This window comes from Salmo salar, chromosome ssa11 (assembly GCF_905237065.1).
Source record: "Salmo salar chromosome ssa11, Ssal_v3.1, whole genome shotgun sequence".
Taxonomy (NCBI): Eukaryota; Metazoa; Chordata; class Actinopteri; order Salmoniformes; family Salmonidae; genus Salmo; species Salmo salar.
Window position 1 is genome coordinate 78,210,863 of NC_059452.1, and position 18,288 is coordinate 78,229,150.

Below are 18,288 nucleotides of genomic sequence, written 5' to 3' on the forward strand. Positions count from 1 at the left end.
CATCTGGAAGAGAGAAGCAGGGAATAACGTCAGGCATCAATTTATTTTATATTTGAGAGAGAATAGTGTGATTTCCCCCGGTCTTCATCTCTCAATGCCCTACACTAGCAGTTGGCCCATAAGTGATTGACTCAGCCATGCCTTCTTGCCCATCCAACATTTCCTCATCTCCCAGCCCTTCTAATGCTACTAGCCCCGATGCTCCTCCCACTTCCCCCCCTGCTCCGCTACAAAGTTTCTCCCTGCAGGCGGTCACTGAGTCTGAGGTGCTAAAGGAGATCCTTAAACTTGACCCCAAAAAACCCATCTGGGTCAGATGGTTTAGATCCTTCTTTAAGGTTCCAGCCCCTATCATCGCTGAGCCTGTCTCTTCTCTCTGGGGAAGTTACCATTGCTTGTAAGGCAGCCATGGTGCATCCTTTATTTAAAAGGGGGAGATCAAGCTGATCGTGTTATAGGCCAATTTCTATTTTGCCCTGTTTATCAAAAGTGTTGGAAAAATGTGTCAATCAACTGACTGGCTTTCTCGATGTTTATAGTATTCTCTCTGGTATGCAATCTGGTTTCCATTCAGGTTATGGATGTGTCACTGCAACCTTAAATTTCCTAAATTATGTCACCATTTCCCTTGATTCTAAGCAATGTTGTGCTGCTATTTTTATATAAAGTAGACCATTCCATTCTTGTGGGCCGGCTAAGGAGTATTGGTGTCTCTGAGGGGTCGTTGCCTGGTTTGCTAACTACCTCTCTCAAAGAGTGCAGTGTATAAAGTCAGAAAATCCGCAGTATCAGCCACTGCCTGTCACCAAGGGAGTACCCCAAGGGTCAATCCTAGACCCCATGCTCTTCTCAATTTATATCAACAACATAGCTCAGGCAGTAGGAAGTGCTCTCATTCATTTATATGCAGATGATACAGTCTTCTACTCAGCTGGCCCCTCCCCGGATTTGGTGTTAAACGCTCTACAACCAAGATTTCTTAGTGTCCAACAAGCTTGCTCTGCCCTTAACCTTGTTCTGAACTCCTCCTAAACAAAGATCATGTGGTTCAGTAAGAATAATGTCCCCCTCCGGTGTTATTACTACCTGAGGGTTTAGAGCTTGTGGTAGTCACCTTATACAAGTACTTTGGAGTATGGCTAGATGGTACACTGTCCTTCTCTCAGCACATATCAAAGCCCCAGGCTAAGGTTAAATCTAGACTTGTTTCCTCTATCGTAATCACTCCTCTTTCACCCCAGCTGCCAAACTAACCCTGATTCAGATGACCATCCTACCCATGCTAGATTACGGAGACGTAATTTATATATCGACAAGTAAAGGTGCTCTAGAGCGGCTAGATGCTCTTTACCATTCGGCCATCAGATTTGCCACCAATGCTCCTTATAGGACACATCACTGCACTCTATACTCCTCTGTAAACTGGTCATCTCTGTATACCCATCGCAAGATCCACTGGTTGATGCTTATTTATAAAACCCTCTTAGGCCTCACTCCCCCCTATCTGAGATATCTACTGCAGCCCTCATCCTCCACATACAACACCCGTTCTGCCAGTCACATTCTGTTAAAGGTCCCCAAAGCACACACATCCCTGGGTCGCTCCTCTTTTCAGTTCGCTGCAGCTAGCGACTGGAACGAGTTGCAAAAAACACTCAAACTGGACAGTTCACAATCTCTTCATTCAAAGACTCAAATCATGTACTCTGACACTTGTAGCTGCTTTGCGTAATGCATTGTTGTCTCTACCTTCTTGCCCATTGTGCTGTTGTCTGTTTCCAATAATGTTTGTACCATGTTTTGTGCTGCTACCATGTTGTCGTCATGTGTTGCTGCCATGCTGTACTGTTGTCTTAGGTCTCTATGTAGTGTTGTCTCGTGTGTTTTGTCCTATATTTACATTTTTAATTGTAGCCCCCGTCCCCACAGGAGGTATTTTGCTTTTTGGTAGGCCATCATTCTAAATAAGAATTTGTTCTTAACTGACTTGCCTAGTTAAATAAAATAAACAATTTGCAGAACATCCACTCCAATAAAAATCGGCCCGCGACTGAATCTAGTTGCCTACCTCAGCCCTTAACTCACCTAGTTTACAGATGAGGTGCACAGTGCCATTGTTACTGCAGAACGAGGGGTCCAGGTTGACCAGGAACTTGGCATTAAGACGGGCCACCTCCCCCTGCAGGATGTTGGGGATGGTCTGACGGTCATCCTCCTCATGTTTCCTCTTCCGGGCCGCGATGATGGGGCCCCTGTGGAGAGAGAATAGACATGGGTGTCATGACAGCCTGATCCCACTAATACACTTTCTCTATACACTGTAGGAAACGAGGATGGTCTTGTATCAACGACAGAGTGGTGGACAGATCTAAAGCAGGGATGCTCCAAAATGCCCGTCGAAAAATACTTTCCTACCCTGACCTAAAGTGTAGTGTTTCTGGACATGAAGGGGTGGTTAGGGTAAACTCACATGATGGGCGGCCCGTGGATGGCTGTCATGGCTGGGGCGAAGGTACGATACAGAGAATGGTTGAAGACAGGCGAGCGGATGTTTGCCATGACGGCATCCAAGAGGGGCTGGCACAGGTACTGCTGCTTGGTGCAGGGCACAGGTGGAGGGGGAGGCGTCGGCTAACACAGGTTTAGGAAAATGTCAGTTGTTAAGGAGCTAAATGAGCAAACGTTTTGTTGAATTGTTGACAATTCACATTCAATGGGTAACCTTTAGGAATTCACAACAGAAAGACATTTTGAAAACCAAGGAGCAATATAACAGCACAAAGATTATCAACACAGTCTCATGCTTACCACAGCCATATCATTCTTCAGTTTCTCCAGTGCTATCTCACACTTCTGTAAGGTTCTGAGAGGACACCTGCAAGTCCGGGAGAGGAGATATCATTCAATAACCATTGCTGAGACAAACTTGGATGGACACTGACACACATAAGCAACACAGTTGTATTATTTTACCTTGTGTTGGGGTCAGTGAGAATGTTCAGCAGGCTCTTCATCTTACTCAGGTCCTTTTTCCTATCTGTTGGGAATGCAAACTCCCTTTAGTGAGTGGGAACAGCCAAGAGTGGCAAGAAAAGTAAGAAAGAGCGTGGCCTGAGTGCATACCTTCATTTTTGTCTATCTTGTTGATCATCCTGCGCAGCGGCTCGATGTATTTGGAGAGCTGTTTGAGTTTCTCCATGTACTGCTGGTCCTCCTGCTGATTGGCCCCGGATGGACTCATCACTGAACTGGGGTTCCCTTCACGTCACCAGACAACCACGTGGGACAACAATTAGAATCCTCAGGTACATTCAATGTGTTTACATAGTCTTAGGGACACTGGGAAAATGCTTATTTGGCATAGAATGCAAATAGAAAATTATGTGGTTCCAGACAAATCAAAATCCTACGTAGAGCCGATTTAAGAATGTAAACTATAGTAAGGAAACCAATCAGATGTGAGGTATGATATTTAGGGGCTTAGGCCCCCACCTCTGCTCCAGCGAGGAGCTGGGACAGTACCTGGGGTGTTGAGGGGTCCTGGGGAGGGGACGCTATAGTTCTGGGGGGTGCGTGCGGTGGCTGGGCTATGCGAGGGCTGGGGGGATGGGCTAGGCTGGAAGCCACCTGGCGACGGTGTGGGACCAGAACTGCTGTGAAGAAACGCAATAAAGGGTCACAGTTGACATCAGAGAAAGTCATTCTATTTCAAGACTAGACCTGAAATAAAACTTTAGAATGCCATATTCAAGTCAATAAAAGCGCTACATAAAGTGAGAGTGGGCTCACCTGACTGAGTTGGGCTGGGAGGACGGGGGCTGTGGGGATGGCTGTGGCTGGGGAGGGGGGGGCATGGACTGGGGGGTCTGCACCTGTACCGGCGAGGGCGATGACATCATCTGGTGCTGCTGAACCTATGGAGGGGGTGAAAAGAAAAATGGGGGGCTCACACCAGACAAACCAATCACTGGAGACCCCAGCACATCTTTAGCTGGTTGGATGCTGCATCACGTTACCATCCATCCTAGATAGCAGGGAGGAAAACATCCTCCAGCCATTACGCCGACCAGGGCCTCAGTGCCTACTGAGGAAGATAGGAAGAAAATACTTATCTTACTGGTACTTACCATACACAATGAATACTGGCCAGACGCCCTTACACTGAGCAAAATAATCCACAGCATTTCCAATCACATCTATAGGCCTACCCTTAATGGATTCCAAATGGGAACCTGCTTGTAGAAGGCACAGCTCTCTTTCCATGAATCCACATACATATCTATACTGAGCATGAGAACAGATGTTCACTATCAGATCTAATTCCACTGGTCTGTATAAGAAGCAGGAGAGGAGGTTTGGGTAGAGTGGGGATGAGATTTGAGGGCTGCACTGAGGGATGAGGGTTGGCATAAGGAAGCACACCAGAGGGACACGGTTTTAGGAGAGGTGGTGGTCACCATGAGGGTCAGGTCAGGGTCAGAGTAGGAAGACTGCCTGGTCACTCTACCCTGGCGTAAATACCTGTGGTATTTGCTGTCCTCCCATGGCAGCAGAGTTTGGAGGTATGGCGGGGTTCGGGGCAGCGCGGGGCAACCGGGGTGGAATTTGCATCCCAAGGCGGGGCATCATCATCTTGGAGGACAGAGGGGACAACATACATGTCACAAGCAAAACAAGAAATGCAATGCATCAGCGGAGATGATGCACATGCACGCACAAAAAAAAACACATTCGGACACATGCATGCACGCTCCCAGGAGCAAAACCTGTAAGGTACATTACACAAGCAGACATGCACAAACACATGCATGCACACTTATTGGCACACAGACAGAGCCACAGTTACAGTCATATCTTAAACCCTGGTGAGAGAGAGAAACAGCCAGGCAGCGTTGCCAAGCATGTGACCCTGTCTCCGGAGTCGGAACAAACGGTTGCCATGACAATAGTGATGAGGCCTGCCATGGCCAGTGGGAACATGCTCCCTCTCCTCTTTAGGCCAATCCATGCAGTGTGTATGACAGCTATTTAAATAGCTTAGCTAAGTACAGTAGGTCAACATTGCCAACTGACTAGAAATAACATAGATCTCAATTTTTGGTTACTAAATTATTCAACATTAATTTATTAAACATTCTAGTCTGGAAACTATTTCAATGGTTTTATCAAACGACGGTTGCGTAGATAGGCATTGCATTTTGAATGGTGGAACCTCACTGGTACCCCCAGTAGGAGGTTTGGCAGGGATTTCCCAAACAGTATCTAATGATTGATAATGCCATGTATTTGCATCTACAGTAACAGTAGCGCTGGTAGATGCAGCAGCCGAGTTAAAGAATATTGTTGGTTTGCAGGGCAGAGTAGGCATGCAGTTGCAGCATTCACTGCATGAACAACACACATGCATGGAGGGGGAACAAGACATTCTAACGTTGCTGTGAGGTACAATAAAGAGACATCCTCTGGGAGATGAACTTTATTTTCTCTCAGCAGCCCACCCATGGGTTTCATTCTGAGAAATGCAGTAGAACACTTCCAGGGATTTTCAATAGGGAGAAGTAGCGGTGGGGAGAAGAGGTCTAGGTGAGTTCTAGTTTGGTAGAGAAGGGATGGGGAAGTGAATCCTAGCTCCATCCCTATTTTGCTTGGAAGCGATAGAGACAGGAGTACCAAGCCTATCAAGGAATTCTCAGAAAGCATCATATTCAAATGACAAACTAAAATGATTTCTTGGGTTACGTAGGAGACTCATCATTCAGTTCAAACCAAAGAACCCCTGAGCCTGAGCCATCAAGCAGCAACGGTGCAATTATTAGAACAGATGCTAACTTAAGTCTCTGTAGGTAACGTTGAGCTATAAAACAAGCATTACTACCTCCTGGCTATGGCAGTAGCTTAAGTATGGCAACAGGCAACACAGAAAAATATCCTTTGTCTTCCTCAAGTCATTTAACACCAACAGAAGAGCTTGCGACCCAAAATTAAATCAACTGCTGAAATTTCAAAGGGGTGAATCTGAAAGCATGCACTCACTCCAGGCCAAGCTCAGTGACAAGTGGCAGTTCCCAGTCAGTCAATCAGTCCCACTACACACCAGCTTGCAGTGCTGTGCTCTTACCTGTCCAGGTACTGCTGCAGCTAGCTGGGCCTGAGCTGCCGCCTGTTGGGCTTGCTGCGCTGCCTGCTGGACTTGCTGCTGCATCGCTCTAGCCTGGCCACACACAAACAGAACACAGCCCATAGACACACACACACACACACACACACACACACACACACACACACACACACACACACACACACACACACACACACGAGAAGCAAGCAAGCAGAGGGGAGTGTAAAAAAAGATACTGGAATAGGTGTGTTGTCCCAGAGACTATAGATTACGAATGTAGAGTGGACAATAAAAGGTCACCACTATTCTACAGAGGGTAAACTAAACTTAAAGTTCATCTTTTTCCATAACACCACCTCCGCTTTACCTGCAATGCTTGGATCTTGAGCTGTTGCTGCTGCTGCTGCTGACTGAGCGAGCTGATGGGCACGTGCTGTGTGGAGGGCATCTGTCCAGCGAGAGACTGGGGCACCATGCCCTGCTGCTGCTGGGAGTGGGGGGGTAGCTGGGCCGCCTGGGGCTGAGACTGGGCCTGAACCTGCTGCTGCTGCTGGACCATGTGCTGAATGGACTGCGCCTGGGCTTGTGCTTGGGCCTGGGCTTGTGCTTGGGCCTGCGCTTGTGCTTGGGCCTGCGCATGCTGCTGTTGGAGTTGTAACTGAACTATCTGCTGTTGTTGCTGGAGCCTTGATGGGTGCATCTGAAGAGAGATGGGGAGGGCATGTAAATACTTAAAGATAGATTATTTGAAGCCCCACAATATGCTCATTTTATCCTTATTTACCAAAAGATCAACCAATTGAACTGCCTTCTGTATGTCTCTGTTTGCTTTTGATGTACATCTAGGCATGCCATCCTGGTGGGGATTAGAGCTTATACAGGGACAAACTGGTGAGGGGCCAAAGGTGAAAAGAATTGTCACAATACCAACATTTTACAATGATGTGATACCAGGCCAAGTATCACGATACCGAGTAGTATCACGATACCGAGTAGTATCACAATACCGAGTAGTATCACAATACCACAGGGTTTGCCCCCCGATCACTTGTTATCCATCCAAAAACGTGCGGCACGCGAGTAGTTTAAAATTGCCAGCGACATGGTTTATAAAATTATATAAAATGTGTGCCAATTCGAGGTAGAAAGGGGGAGAAGGTAGCTCCGGTAAGGAGCGGTTTGGGCTAGAAACTTATGGCAAGCCTGACTGTCAATATGCTCCGTTTTTCCTCTATGGCACTAAGAGGCTGCGTGACAGCGAAGCCGACTGCCCTTCTTGTTCTTACAGGCGAAATGAAGAGGCGTACCCACTTCGCTTGCGCAGCGAGCCACTCCAATAATGTCTGCACACCCCAGCTCGCCATTACGGTAAAATAACATTTAAAAACTGATGGAGATGCACAGGAAGAATGGACAGAGAAGCAGCTGAGTAGGCTAATGGCTGGTTAGGGGATGTGGCTGGCTCCTCACAGCTGTCACGTGATATTGGATGAAGCACTCATTCTGACATGACAAATCTGACATCACGCTCTGAACTCTGGTATTCTATTTGTAGGACGTGTAGGGATGCATTCTGTGCTCAGTCATTCATTTCAAGAGAGAAGGTAGTGATCACAGGGAGAAGATCTGTTCGAGGCTATTTTGTATAGTACTATGGGTGATACACTCTGCGCCTGCACACTTTTTGTCAGTTTTTTACAGCTCTACACAACTCACGTGGATGACCTATTTTGAGATCCAAACGGCGAACATCGTCAAAAATGTACACGTTTTCATCCCTGTTATACCTGGTTCTGTTGTTGCTGGTTTTGGGCCTGCTGCTGCTGCTGGTTTTGGTGCTGCTGTTGGAGCTGTTGGTTCTGATGGTGTTGTTGCTGTAACTGTTGCAGCTTCAGCTGCTGCTGGACCTGAAACTGCTGCTGCTGTATGGCTGTCTGTTGTTGCATGGCTGTCTGCTGCTGCTGCTGCTGCATGGCCGTCTGTTGCTGTTGTTGCATGGCTGTCTGTTGCTGCTGTGCCTGGAACTGCTGGAACTGAATGGACTGCTGCTGCTGGGCAATCTGCTGCATCTGCATCTGCCCTGGACCTCCTACTACAGGGAGGACGTGGACAAAACAGACATACATCCTCCAGCTGAGAACTTGGGGAAAGCCCTGGAGGAAAAGCACTACACCTGAGCGTTACTGAGGAAACAGAAATATGAGTGTAGAGCAGTGCCTGTGAGCCGAGTTGAGCGGTCGGAAATCCAGCTCATTGCACACAGAGCGCTCCACGTCCATTTCCCCAGCTGCAGTCAAATTGTGCCCGCTCCGCTCCTCGCTCTGCTCCCACTCATCTCTGCTCACATGCTCTGAGCCTCATGGAGGACACAGGAATATGAGTTTGGAGGTCCCTGATCGAAAATCAAAATGTCATGACCAGTAGGCTACTGATCCAATTGTTTCTGTGGGCTAACAGACAGCAGCATTCAAATAAACATGAATAACGTGAGCAAGTTAAATAGCTTCAGAAATACACTCACTCGCTTGAGGATTTCCAGCTACACCTGCCATTGCATGCTGACCCATTTGCATCTGCCCCATGGTCCCCATGCCACCCATGGGTGCACCAGGTGGCCTAGGCCCCATGGCGATGCCCCCTGGAACCCCTGTGAGATTTGTCAGGGCATTCATGGGATCTGGAAGAGGGGAGACAGTATATACATTTTACACATGGGCAGCGGCATGAGTAGCTACATAGACATTCTTCTGAATGTCTTTCAGTAATGGAAAACATGTTTAGCAAAATCACAACAACTCACCCAGACCTCCTCCTTGTGCCTTTTTATCTGCAAAACAAAAAAAATATTACGTAACTCAACTTTACAGAATAATTGTCTCAAAATATGAACAGGAGTTAGACCTACATTGCAGATAGGAAAAGTATGTGGGGTACTTACGAATGTCTCTGAAGTGAATGATCAACCTTGCAACCAGGGACAAGTATTCTTCCTGTTCAGAAGTGAATAATAACACCATTATTATACTGAACAAAAATATAAATGCAGCATGTAAAGAGTTGGTTCCATGTTTCAAGTAAAAGATCACAGAAATGTTCCATTTGTGCACACATTTGTTTACATCCCTGTTAGCGAGCATTTCTCCTTTGCCAAGATAATCCACCCACCTGACAGGTATGGCATATCAAAGCTGATGAAAAAGCATGATCATTACACAGGTGCACCTTGTGCTGGTGCCAATAAAAGAGTACTAAATGTGCCGTTTTTTCAACAACACAATGCCAGAGATGTCTCAAGTTTTGAGGGAGCATGAAATTAGCATGCTGACTGCAGGGATGTCCACCAGAGCTGTTGCCAGTGAATGTAATGTTAATTTCTCTACCATAAGCCGCCTCCAACGTTGTTTTAGAGAATTTGACTATACATCCAACCGACCTTACAACCGCAGACCACGCCTGCCCAGGACCTCAACATTCAGCTTCTTTTCCTGCGGGATCGTCTGAGACTAGCAACCCGGACAGCCAATGAAACAGCAGGCTTGCACAACCGAAGAATATCTGCCCAAACTGTCAGAAACGTCCTCAGGGAAGCTCATCTGCATGCTTGTCGTCCTCACCAGGGTCTTGAACCGACTGCAGTTTGGCGTCGTAACCGACTTCAGTGGGCCAATGCTCACTGGCACACTGGAGAAGTGTGCTATTGACAGATGAATCCCGGCAGATGGCAGACATTTTAGTGTGTATGGCATCGTGTGGGCGAGCGGTTTGCTGATGTCAACGTTGTAAACAGAGTGCCCCATGGTGGAGGTGGGTTTATGGTATGTGCAGGCATAAACGAAGGACAACGAACATAATTGCATTTTATCAATGGAGATTTGAATGCACAGCGATACCATGACAGGATCGTGCCATTCATCCGCCGCCATCACCTCATGTTTCAGCATGATAATGCACGGCCCCATGTCGCAAGGATCTCCACACAATTCCTGGATGTTGAAAATGTCCCAGATCTTCATGGCTTGCATGCTCACCAGACATGCTGGTGCTCTGGATCAACATGTACAACACTGTGTTCCAGTTCCCGCCAATATCCAGCAACCTCACACAGCCATTGAAGAGAAGTGGGACAACATTCCACAGGCCACAATCAACAGCTTGGTCAATTCTATGCAAAGGAGATGTCACTCTACATGAGGCAAATGGTTGTCACACCAGATACTGACTGGTTTTCTGATCCACGCCCCTACTTTTTCTGTGAATAACAGATGCATATCAGTCATGTGAGATCCATAGGGCCTAGTGGATTCCTTTCAATTGACTTATTTCCTTATGAACTGTAACTCAGTAAAATCTTTGAAATTGTTGAATGTTACATTTACATTTTCATTCAGTGTAGATGAGATGGTCATTCTTCACCAATAATTCCAGTTAATTATATAGAATGTTACTGAGTGTTGTCTGATGATCCATGAGGTTACTAGGTGTGTGTAAATTAAAAACGTTCACTCACTCTAGATTTGGCTTTGACATAAACATGATTCTCCATGTCATTGCTGGACTTCGTGTGTGCAGTCCCAGCCTTTCTCATCGCCTCTTCACTGAAAAATAGATTCAGATCAAACGAATGTTGGGAGATTATATATTTTTTCCTGCTGTATTTTGCTAACACACATCCCAATGATATTATATTCATGGCAGATTAACTGCAATTTACTCTAAATGAGGCCAAGCAGAAATGTAACCGGGTCTGTGATGACTATACCTCGCATCTAGCTAGCTAGCCAGCTAACATTAGCTAGCTAGTTACATAGCAAGCGAAGTAACAATAGCAAAGGCTAGTTGGCTTGCCAGCTAGTTTGGCTAACCTTTAGCTGAACGCCCAATTAGTTCGTCTCAAAACTTCTCAAACTGCAGGTCTTTTTTTGATCAAATTAGAACACATGCATCATCAACCCAGATGATGCACATTGCTTACGGCCTCATATCAAGAATGTTCAGTAGCGAAGCTAACTGTGGTGAGCTAGCCACTGTCGTGATAATAGCGGAGGAAATAAAATATCGCAACGTTTACAAAGTTTTAATAAAACTAAATTATCTCACATTTGTGCAACAACTTTCTGTCGGAATGCGGGGCTTCTCCAATCGCTTTCTGGTCCTGGGACCTCCATTGCAGACATCGTTTTCAGACAAGCCTGCAAACGTAGGCTTTGAATGAATGCAGCACCAAAAACCATAAATAGAAAACATAAACGTACTTCCGGTTTAAATTCTCCATCCATTCAAGAGCTGCTACATCTGCAACAATGTAGCTGTAGTTTTCAAATACATCTCTGATTAGATTGATTTTAGTAGTGCTTAATGTGATAATCTAATCTTTGACTGGAAACGAATACTTTCAATGGGGGTGGAATTTTAGGAGTAGGCCTATGAATTTCATGGATCTACAAAACGTTCTATTTTGCAACATGAAGTGAGGCATCTGCATGGGGCTGTTAATCTGAACTGCAAGGATGTACATGTTAACTGTGAAATGAGGAATTATATGTCCATTGTTTTACGTGCCGTTTTTTTTTTTTTTTTTTTACACAGGGATAGCACAGTACCCGCTTCAAAGCATCGCCATGTAATTGGAATATTCTGAAATATTCTGTAATGGTAGCTATAGTTTTGTTAATGTGGTGTATGATTTAAATATGTTCACCCATGTTAACACAGTCTTTATTCCTGGGACCTCAATTTTATTTAAATTATTTTTATTATTATTATTATTATGAACACAACAAATACAAAAAACAGAAATATACAAACAAGAGTACATAAACCTAACAGACAGGGGAATTACATATCAAGATTCATTTTCAATTTGTTAAATACTTTTATGGTGCGTATTGCTTTTTGTTTTTACATTTACTGCTAATTTCAAAGTAATATTTAAATTATATCTTAAATAATGTGAAGAGGGGTTTGTTCTCTGCCCACTTCGTTTTATGGATAAAGAATCTTCCATGAAAGATAAACAAATGAACAATGAAAGTTAAATCAGGGTCCATATCATTTGGATCAAAATAAAACATAATATCATAGTCTCTCAGATTAAAATTAATAGTTGTTTATTTTAAAATAGAATCTTCTAACTCACTCCAAAATCTTCTGACATAAGAACAGTCCCAAAATAAATGGTCAAGAGTATCTGGGTCACAACCACAAAATACACATGTGTTATCAACAGCTATTTTAAATCTGTGTATGATAAAGGTCATTACAGGGTAGATTCTATGAATGAGTTTATATGATACTTCTTTCAACTTATTAGATTTACAATATTTACCAGACAACAACGAAACTTTGTTCCATTTCACCTGTCCTAGGGCTGCATTCCAGTACATTTTAGCAGAGGGAATAGTAACATATTGACATAGTTTCCTTATATACATGTTATTACATTTATTGTTTAAAATGTAAATTCCTTCTAATTGAATTGAGGCTACAAAATCCTCAACAGTTGCACTTGGAGTATTGTTATATTCTCATAAATTCTTGATAATCATATAGTTAGCCATCATTATTCAAAAATTGTTTAACCCAAATAATGTTGTTGTCAATCCAGTTCTGGAAAATAAAGACTTGTTTTTGTATTTTATGTCTTTATTATTCCAGATTGTATACCTATGTGGGGAAAACTTGTGTTTGTAAATGAGGTTCAAAGTTTAAGTACTTGTTTATGAAAGTTAGCAAGCTTAATAGGGATGTTACCCATACCAAATTCCTGGGACCTCAGTCTATTCAGAATCTATTTCAGGATCTTATGACCTCACCACTAGTTTCCATTACCCACTAGACAAGAGGGTGTTGAAATCAAGGAAACCAGAAAGTGTCCTGAATTCTAGCAGTTGCACAAACACAGAGATTGCATCACCCAAATAGCCTAAATGCATACATTGTTTTACATCAATTACACAGTATAATGGCTGATTTTTCATTTAAAGGGGAAGTGTATTTCAAATGGACAAAGAAACCGGTCTTACTTTGATGTGCATAGGACTTCAGTACATCCATCTTTGTCTGTCCTTCTTTCCAACACTGCCATATTAGTTCTTTTTTATGTGTGTTTTTATTGATTTTACTTAATTTTCTGTCATTCTTGGATGAGGCATTTGTATGTCCCCCCCCCCCGCCGCCTCTTGAACCTAGCAACCTACTTTTGACTGAGCTGGTGCTGCTTCCTGTGGGAGTCGTAATTTTTGAGTCATTCTGACCCATTTATTCATAATCACCAAATACCTTTATTGCAATAGAAGGCTCTGCCCATTACCAACATCACGTACCCCTTCTGTAGTCATGTTGGTAAGTTCATCAAGTGAAAATGAAACAAATTACTCAGAAGGCATTTTTTGGGAACCAGAATGCAAAAATGGTAGATAAATCAGTAGGTTCACAGAAATTCTGTAAATCCGTCTATATGGTTTTTAATTTCCCTCTTGGTCAGTGAAGTAGCCTAGGCCTATATTTTGTAGTCAGCAGATATTACACATTCACATAAAAAAAACTCCTGTAGGTTTACATCCAATTTGTTGCACCAGTGAGCCTTTGCAAGAATGTGGGAATTGGCAGGCGTTAGCCATTAAGAATCAGTGGGTGCAAATCTATTAACATTCAGACTGTGTTGCAGTGATGAGACCAACTCTGTGCCAGCAGCAGTCTCAAGAGGTATGTACTCTGAAAACTCTTCTATTTCCAAACCAAGAGAGGAAGATAGAAACTGAATGTGGCCAAATGTTATGGTTGACTCACAAAATCTACAAAACAACCTCTCATGCTAATGCTAGTCCTAATGTATTCATGTGTTCATTTGCATAATGTTTTAAGGAGGGTCTTGGGTGGAAATGTTTCCTGCATTCAAATGCATCCTGTCCCTTTCAGAATAGAATGCTGAGTGTGGGGAGGCCCAAGTTGATGTGTCATGGTTCTATGCCAGATGACCCTTCAGAGGAGCTTGAATGGAGGGGAAGTTGAGGATTGACAGGAATTGAAAATAGGGAAATATGCTGGTGGGGACATCTATTCATGAATCGTGTGTAGACTGAATAGCGTACACTAGGCTAATCATCAAGCAGGCCCCTATACCTAGAAATGTTGATTTGAAGCACAAAATGCCTGAATCACAGCACATTTAAAAACTATACATCAAATCAAATTTTATTGGTCACATACACATGGTTAGCAGATGTTAATGCGAGTGTAGCGAAATGCTTGTGCTTCTAGTTCCGACCATGCATTAATATCTAACAAGTAATCTAACAATTTCACAACAACTACCTTATACACACATGTGTAAAGGAATGAATAAGAATATGTACATATAAATATATGGATGAGCGATGGCCGAACGGCATAGGCAAGATGCAGTAGATGGTATAGAGTACAGTATATACATATGAGACGAGTAATGTAGGGTATGTAAACATTATATAAAGTGGCATTGTTTAAAGTGACTAGTGATACATTTATTACATCCAATTATTAATTATTAAAGTGGCCAGAGATTTGAGTCAATATGTTGGCAGCAGCCACTCAATGTTAGTGATGGCTGTTTAACATTTACATTTACGTCATTTAGCAGACGCTCTTATCCAGAGCGACTTACAAATTGGTGCATTCACCTTATGATATCCAGTGGAACAACCACTTTATAATAGTACATCTATATCTTTTTTGGGGGGGGAGAGTGGGGGGGGGGGTTAGAAGGATTACTTAATCCTATCCCAGGTATTCCTTAAAAAGGTGGGGTTTCAGGTGTCTCCGGAAGGTGGTGATTGACTCCGCCGTCCTGGCGTCGTGAGGGAGCTTGTTCCACCATTGGGGTGCCAGAGCAGCGAACAGTTTTGACTGGGCTGAGCGGGAACTGTGCTTCCACAGAGGTAGGGAGGCGAGCAGGCCAGAGGTGGATGAACGCAGTGCCCTTCTTTGGGTGTAGGGACTGATCAGAGCCTGAAGGTACGGAGGTGCCGTTCCCCTCACAGCTCCGTAGGCAAGCACCATGGTCTTTTAGCAGATGCGAGCTTCAACTGGAAGCCAGTGGAGTGTGCGGAGGAGCGGGGTGACGTAAGAGAACTTGGGAAGGTTAAACACCAGACGGGCTGCGGCGTTCTGGATGAGTTGTAGGGGTTTGATGGCACAGGCTGATGGCCTTGAGATAGAAGCTGTTTTTCAGTCTCTCGGTCCCAGCTTTGATGCACCTGTACTGACCTCGCCTTCTGGATGATAGTGGGGTGAACAGGCAGTTGCTCGGGTGGTTGTTGTCCTTGATGATCTTTTTGGCCTTCCTGTGACATCGGGTGGGGTAGGTGTCTTGGAGGGCAGGTAGTTTGCCCCCGGTGATGCGTTGTGCAGACCTCACTACCCTCTGGAGAGCCTTGCGCTTGTGGGCGGAGCAGTTGCCGTACCAGGCGGTGATACAGCCCGACAGGATGCTCTCGATTGTGCATCTGTAAAAGTTTGTGAGTGTTTTTGGTGACAAGCCAAATTTCTTTGTTTAAAGGTGAACCATCAAGGTCCTCTTATGATTTAGACATAATGATGTCCTCCTATGTGGTCAACATGATTGGATGTAGGTAGGCTAAGAACATGTTTTTACCTCCACTCATGATCAGTGGTGTTTTTCCAATTAGGGGGATAAGCCTACTAATTATCCAACACATTGTGTCATTTCAGATTGGCATCTACTTCATATAGGCAGGTATAGTGATATAATTATTTTCAGAAACCCACAATGTAATTTCTTTACCATCACTAGCTAGGTTTCCATCCAATTGGTGACAGATTTTCATGCACATTTTCGAATGTGGAAACAACGGAGTTGTTTCAGATAAAAATCTGTGTGATGACGTAGGGCAAACATAATTTACTTTTGCGTTTAAATTTTCATGTACCGAATAAATCAATGTTTCCATCACATTTTCAACTCTACTGATAGTTTTGTCAGGAAAAACTGTTGCGTTAAATATTAGGCTACATGTGCCTAATCTGGTTTTGGCACACGCGCTCTAGCCAACAGCTCACAGATACTGTGTGTGGGTAGGTTAGTCTATGATCAGATTGTTATGGATGAGAGCGAGAATATTTTTTATTTGTGAAACGTCAGTCAAGCATTAGCCTGTGCTGGTAGGCTAGTCTACATGATGAGATTATTATGAGTTTTTATGCCAAGACATACCATATAAAAAAATCATGACAGCTGTGTTGGAAACAGGAAGTTTCGGTACAATTTTATAAATGCGTACATCATTTTTTTGCTCGACCTGGTGCTATCTTTTTGTGTCATTAAAATTAATTATGCCAGAAATGAGGGTGGAAACGCCTTTATGCGCAAATATTGATATAATAACCATCATATCCAATTAAACTTGGAGTCACGCAATTATATGATGTATGGTCTCAATGTGACTATTTTTGTAATTTTTTTTATTTCACCTCTATTTAACCAGGTAGGCAAGTTGAGAACAAGTTCTCATTTACAACTGCGACCTGGCCAAGACAAAGCAAAGCAGTGGGTCTCAAACAACAACACTGAGTTACACATGGAATAAACAAACATACAGTCAATAACACAATAGAAAAGTATATATACAGTGTGTGCAAATGAGGTAAGATAAGGGAGGTAAGGCAATAAATAGGCCATAGTGGTGAAATAATTACAATTTAGCAATTAAACACTGGAATGATAGATATGCAGAAGATGAATGTGCAAGTAGAGATACTGGGGTGAAAAGGAGCAACAACAAAAAATAACAGTATGGGGATGAGGTAGTTGGATGGGCTATTTACAGATGGGCTATGTACAGGTGCAGTGATCTGCTCTGACAGCTGGTGCTTAAAGTTAGAGGGAGATATGAGTCTCCAGATTCAGTGATTTTTGCAATTCGTTCCAGTCATTGGCAGCAGAGAACTGGAAGGAAAGGCGGCCAAAGGAGGAATTGGCTTTGGGGGTGACCAATGAAATATACCTGCTGGACCGCGTGCTACGGGTGGGTGCTGCTATGGTGACCAGTGAGCTGAAATAAGGCGGGGCTTTACCTAGCAAAGACTTATAGATGACCTGGAGCCAGTGGGTTTGGCGACGAATATGAAGCGAGGGCCAGCCAACGAGAGCATACAGGTCGCAGTGGTGGGTAGTATATGGGGCTTTGGTGACAAAACGGATGGCACTGTGATAGACTGCATCCAATTTGCTGAGTAGAGTGTTGGAGGCTATTTTGTAAATGACATCGCCGAAGTCAAGGATCGGTAGGATAGTCAGTTTTACGAGGGTATGTTTGGCAGCATGAGTGAAGGATGCTTTGTTGCGAAATAGGAAGCCGATTCTAGATTAAATTTTGGATTGGAGATGCTTAATGTGAGTCTGGAAGGAGAGTTTACAATCTAACCAGACATCTAGGTATTTGTAGTTGTCCACATATTCTAAGTCAGAACCGTCCAGAGTAATGATTCTGGACGGGCAGGCAGGTGCGGGCAGCGATCGGTTGAAAAGCATGCATTTAGTTTTACTTGCATTTAAGAGCAGTTGGAGGCCACGGAAGGAGAGTTGTATGGCATTGAAGCTCGTCTGGAGGTTAGTTAACACAATCTCCAAAGAAGGGCCAGAAGTATACAGAATGGTGTCGTCTGCTAGAGGTGGATCAGAGAAGGGAGGGAAACCGTGCAATGTATACTAGCCTACCAGCATCTGCAAGCTTTTGGCTAGAGCGCATGTGCCAAGACCAGAGTAGGCACATTTGCTATTTAACAACAGTTTTTGTGACAAAACTATCAGAGATGAAAAAGCCATGGAAATATGTTCAACTTTAGATTTTTAAATCGGTAGGACTACAAGAAAACTTAAGCAAAAAAGTAGTCTACGTTTTGTGTGCATTACCTCATCACACACTGATTTTTATGCAACAAGTGGAAATACCAGTGGGAAAATGCACATATTTTCTTTATGCAGATTCTAGAATATTTGCATGAAAATCTGTACCCTACTGCTGTTGGCTGTGCTTGAGCAGCAATGCTAGTGATGTGCAGTTTGCGAACGATTAGTTATTTTTGAACCACTCTTTTTACTGATTCGAGAGTCATGATATGTCTTTCTGATTGACTCGCTCATGTTAGTCGTTCGTTTGACATGATAGTGCTGG

The 18,288-nt window shown here is 43.8% G+C and overlaps 1 protein-coding gene across 5 annotated transcripts in view; it reads right to left on the reverse strand.

The window, feature by feature from the left end:
• Positions 1 to 11,500, reverse strand: part of LOC106563166 (mediator of RNA polymerase II transcription subunit 15-like) — a 13,182-nt gene extending 1,682 nt beyond the window's left edge. The window contains exons 1-18 of one of the 5 annotated variants that reach the window (XM_045689958.1): positions 11,216 to 11,500; positions 10,626 to 10,713; positions 9,057 to 9,108; positions 8,919 to 8,945; positions 8,640 to 8,795; positions 8,336 to 8,510; positions 7,906 to 8,207; positions 6,486 to 6,818; positions 6,119 to 6,211; positions 4,522 to 4,632; positions 3,790 to 3,914; positions 3,523 to 3,653; positions 3,124 to 3,258; positions 2,974 to 3,037; positions 2,809 to 2,875; positions 2,471 to 2,631; positions 2,086 to 2,252; positions 1 to 3 (exon numbers count right to left, since the gene is read on the reverse strand). The exon at positions 1 to 3 is cut by the window's left edge and continues 96 nt beyond it. In XM_045689958.1, the coding sequence (XP_045545914.1) occupies positions 1 to 3; positions 2,086 to 2,252; positions 2,471 to 2,631; positions 2,809 to 2,875; positions 2,974 to 3,037; positions 3,124 to 3,258; positions 3,523 to 3,653; positions 3,790 to 3,914; positions 4,522 to 4,632; positions 6,119 to 6,211; positions 6,486 to 6,818; positions 7,906 to 8,207; positions 8,336 to 8,372 (1,729 nt within the window). In that variant the 5' untranslated portion in view covers positions 8,373 to 8,510; positions 8,640 to 8,795; positions 8,919 to 8,945; ... (1 more) ...; positions 10,626 to 10,713; positions 11,216 to 11,500. Of the gene's footprint in view, positions 4 to 2,085; positions 2,253 to 2,470; positions 2,632 to 2,808; positions 2,876 to 2,973; positions 3,038 to 3,123; positions 3,259 to 3,522; positions 3,654 to 3,789; positions 3,915 to 4,521; positions 4,633 to 6,118; positions 6,212 to 6,485; positions 6,819 to 7,905; positions 8,211 to 8,335; positions 8,796 to 8,918; positions 8,946 to 9,056; positions 9,109 to 10,625; positions 10,714 to 11,215 lie in introns of all 5 variants that reach the window. The other 4 variants (XM_014128451.2, XM_014128450.2, XM_014128448.2 and 1 more) reach the window with 4 other exon arrangements.
• Between the last annotated feature and the right edge of the window lie 6,788 nt (positions 11,501 to 18,288).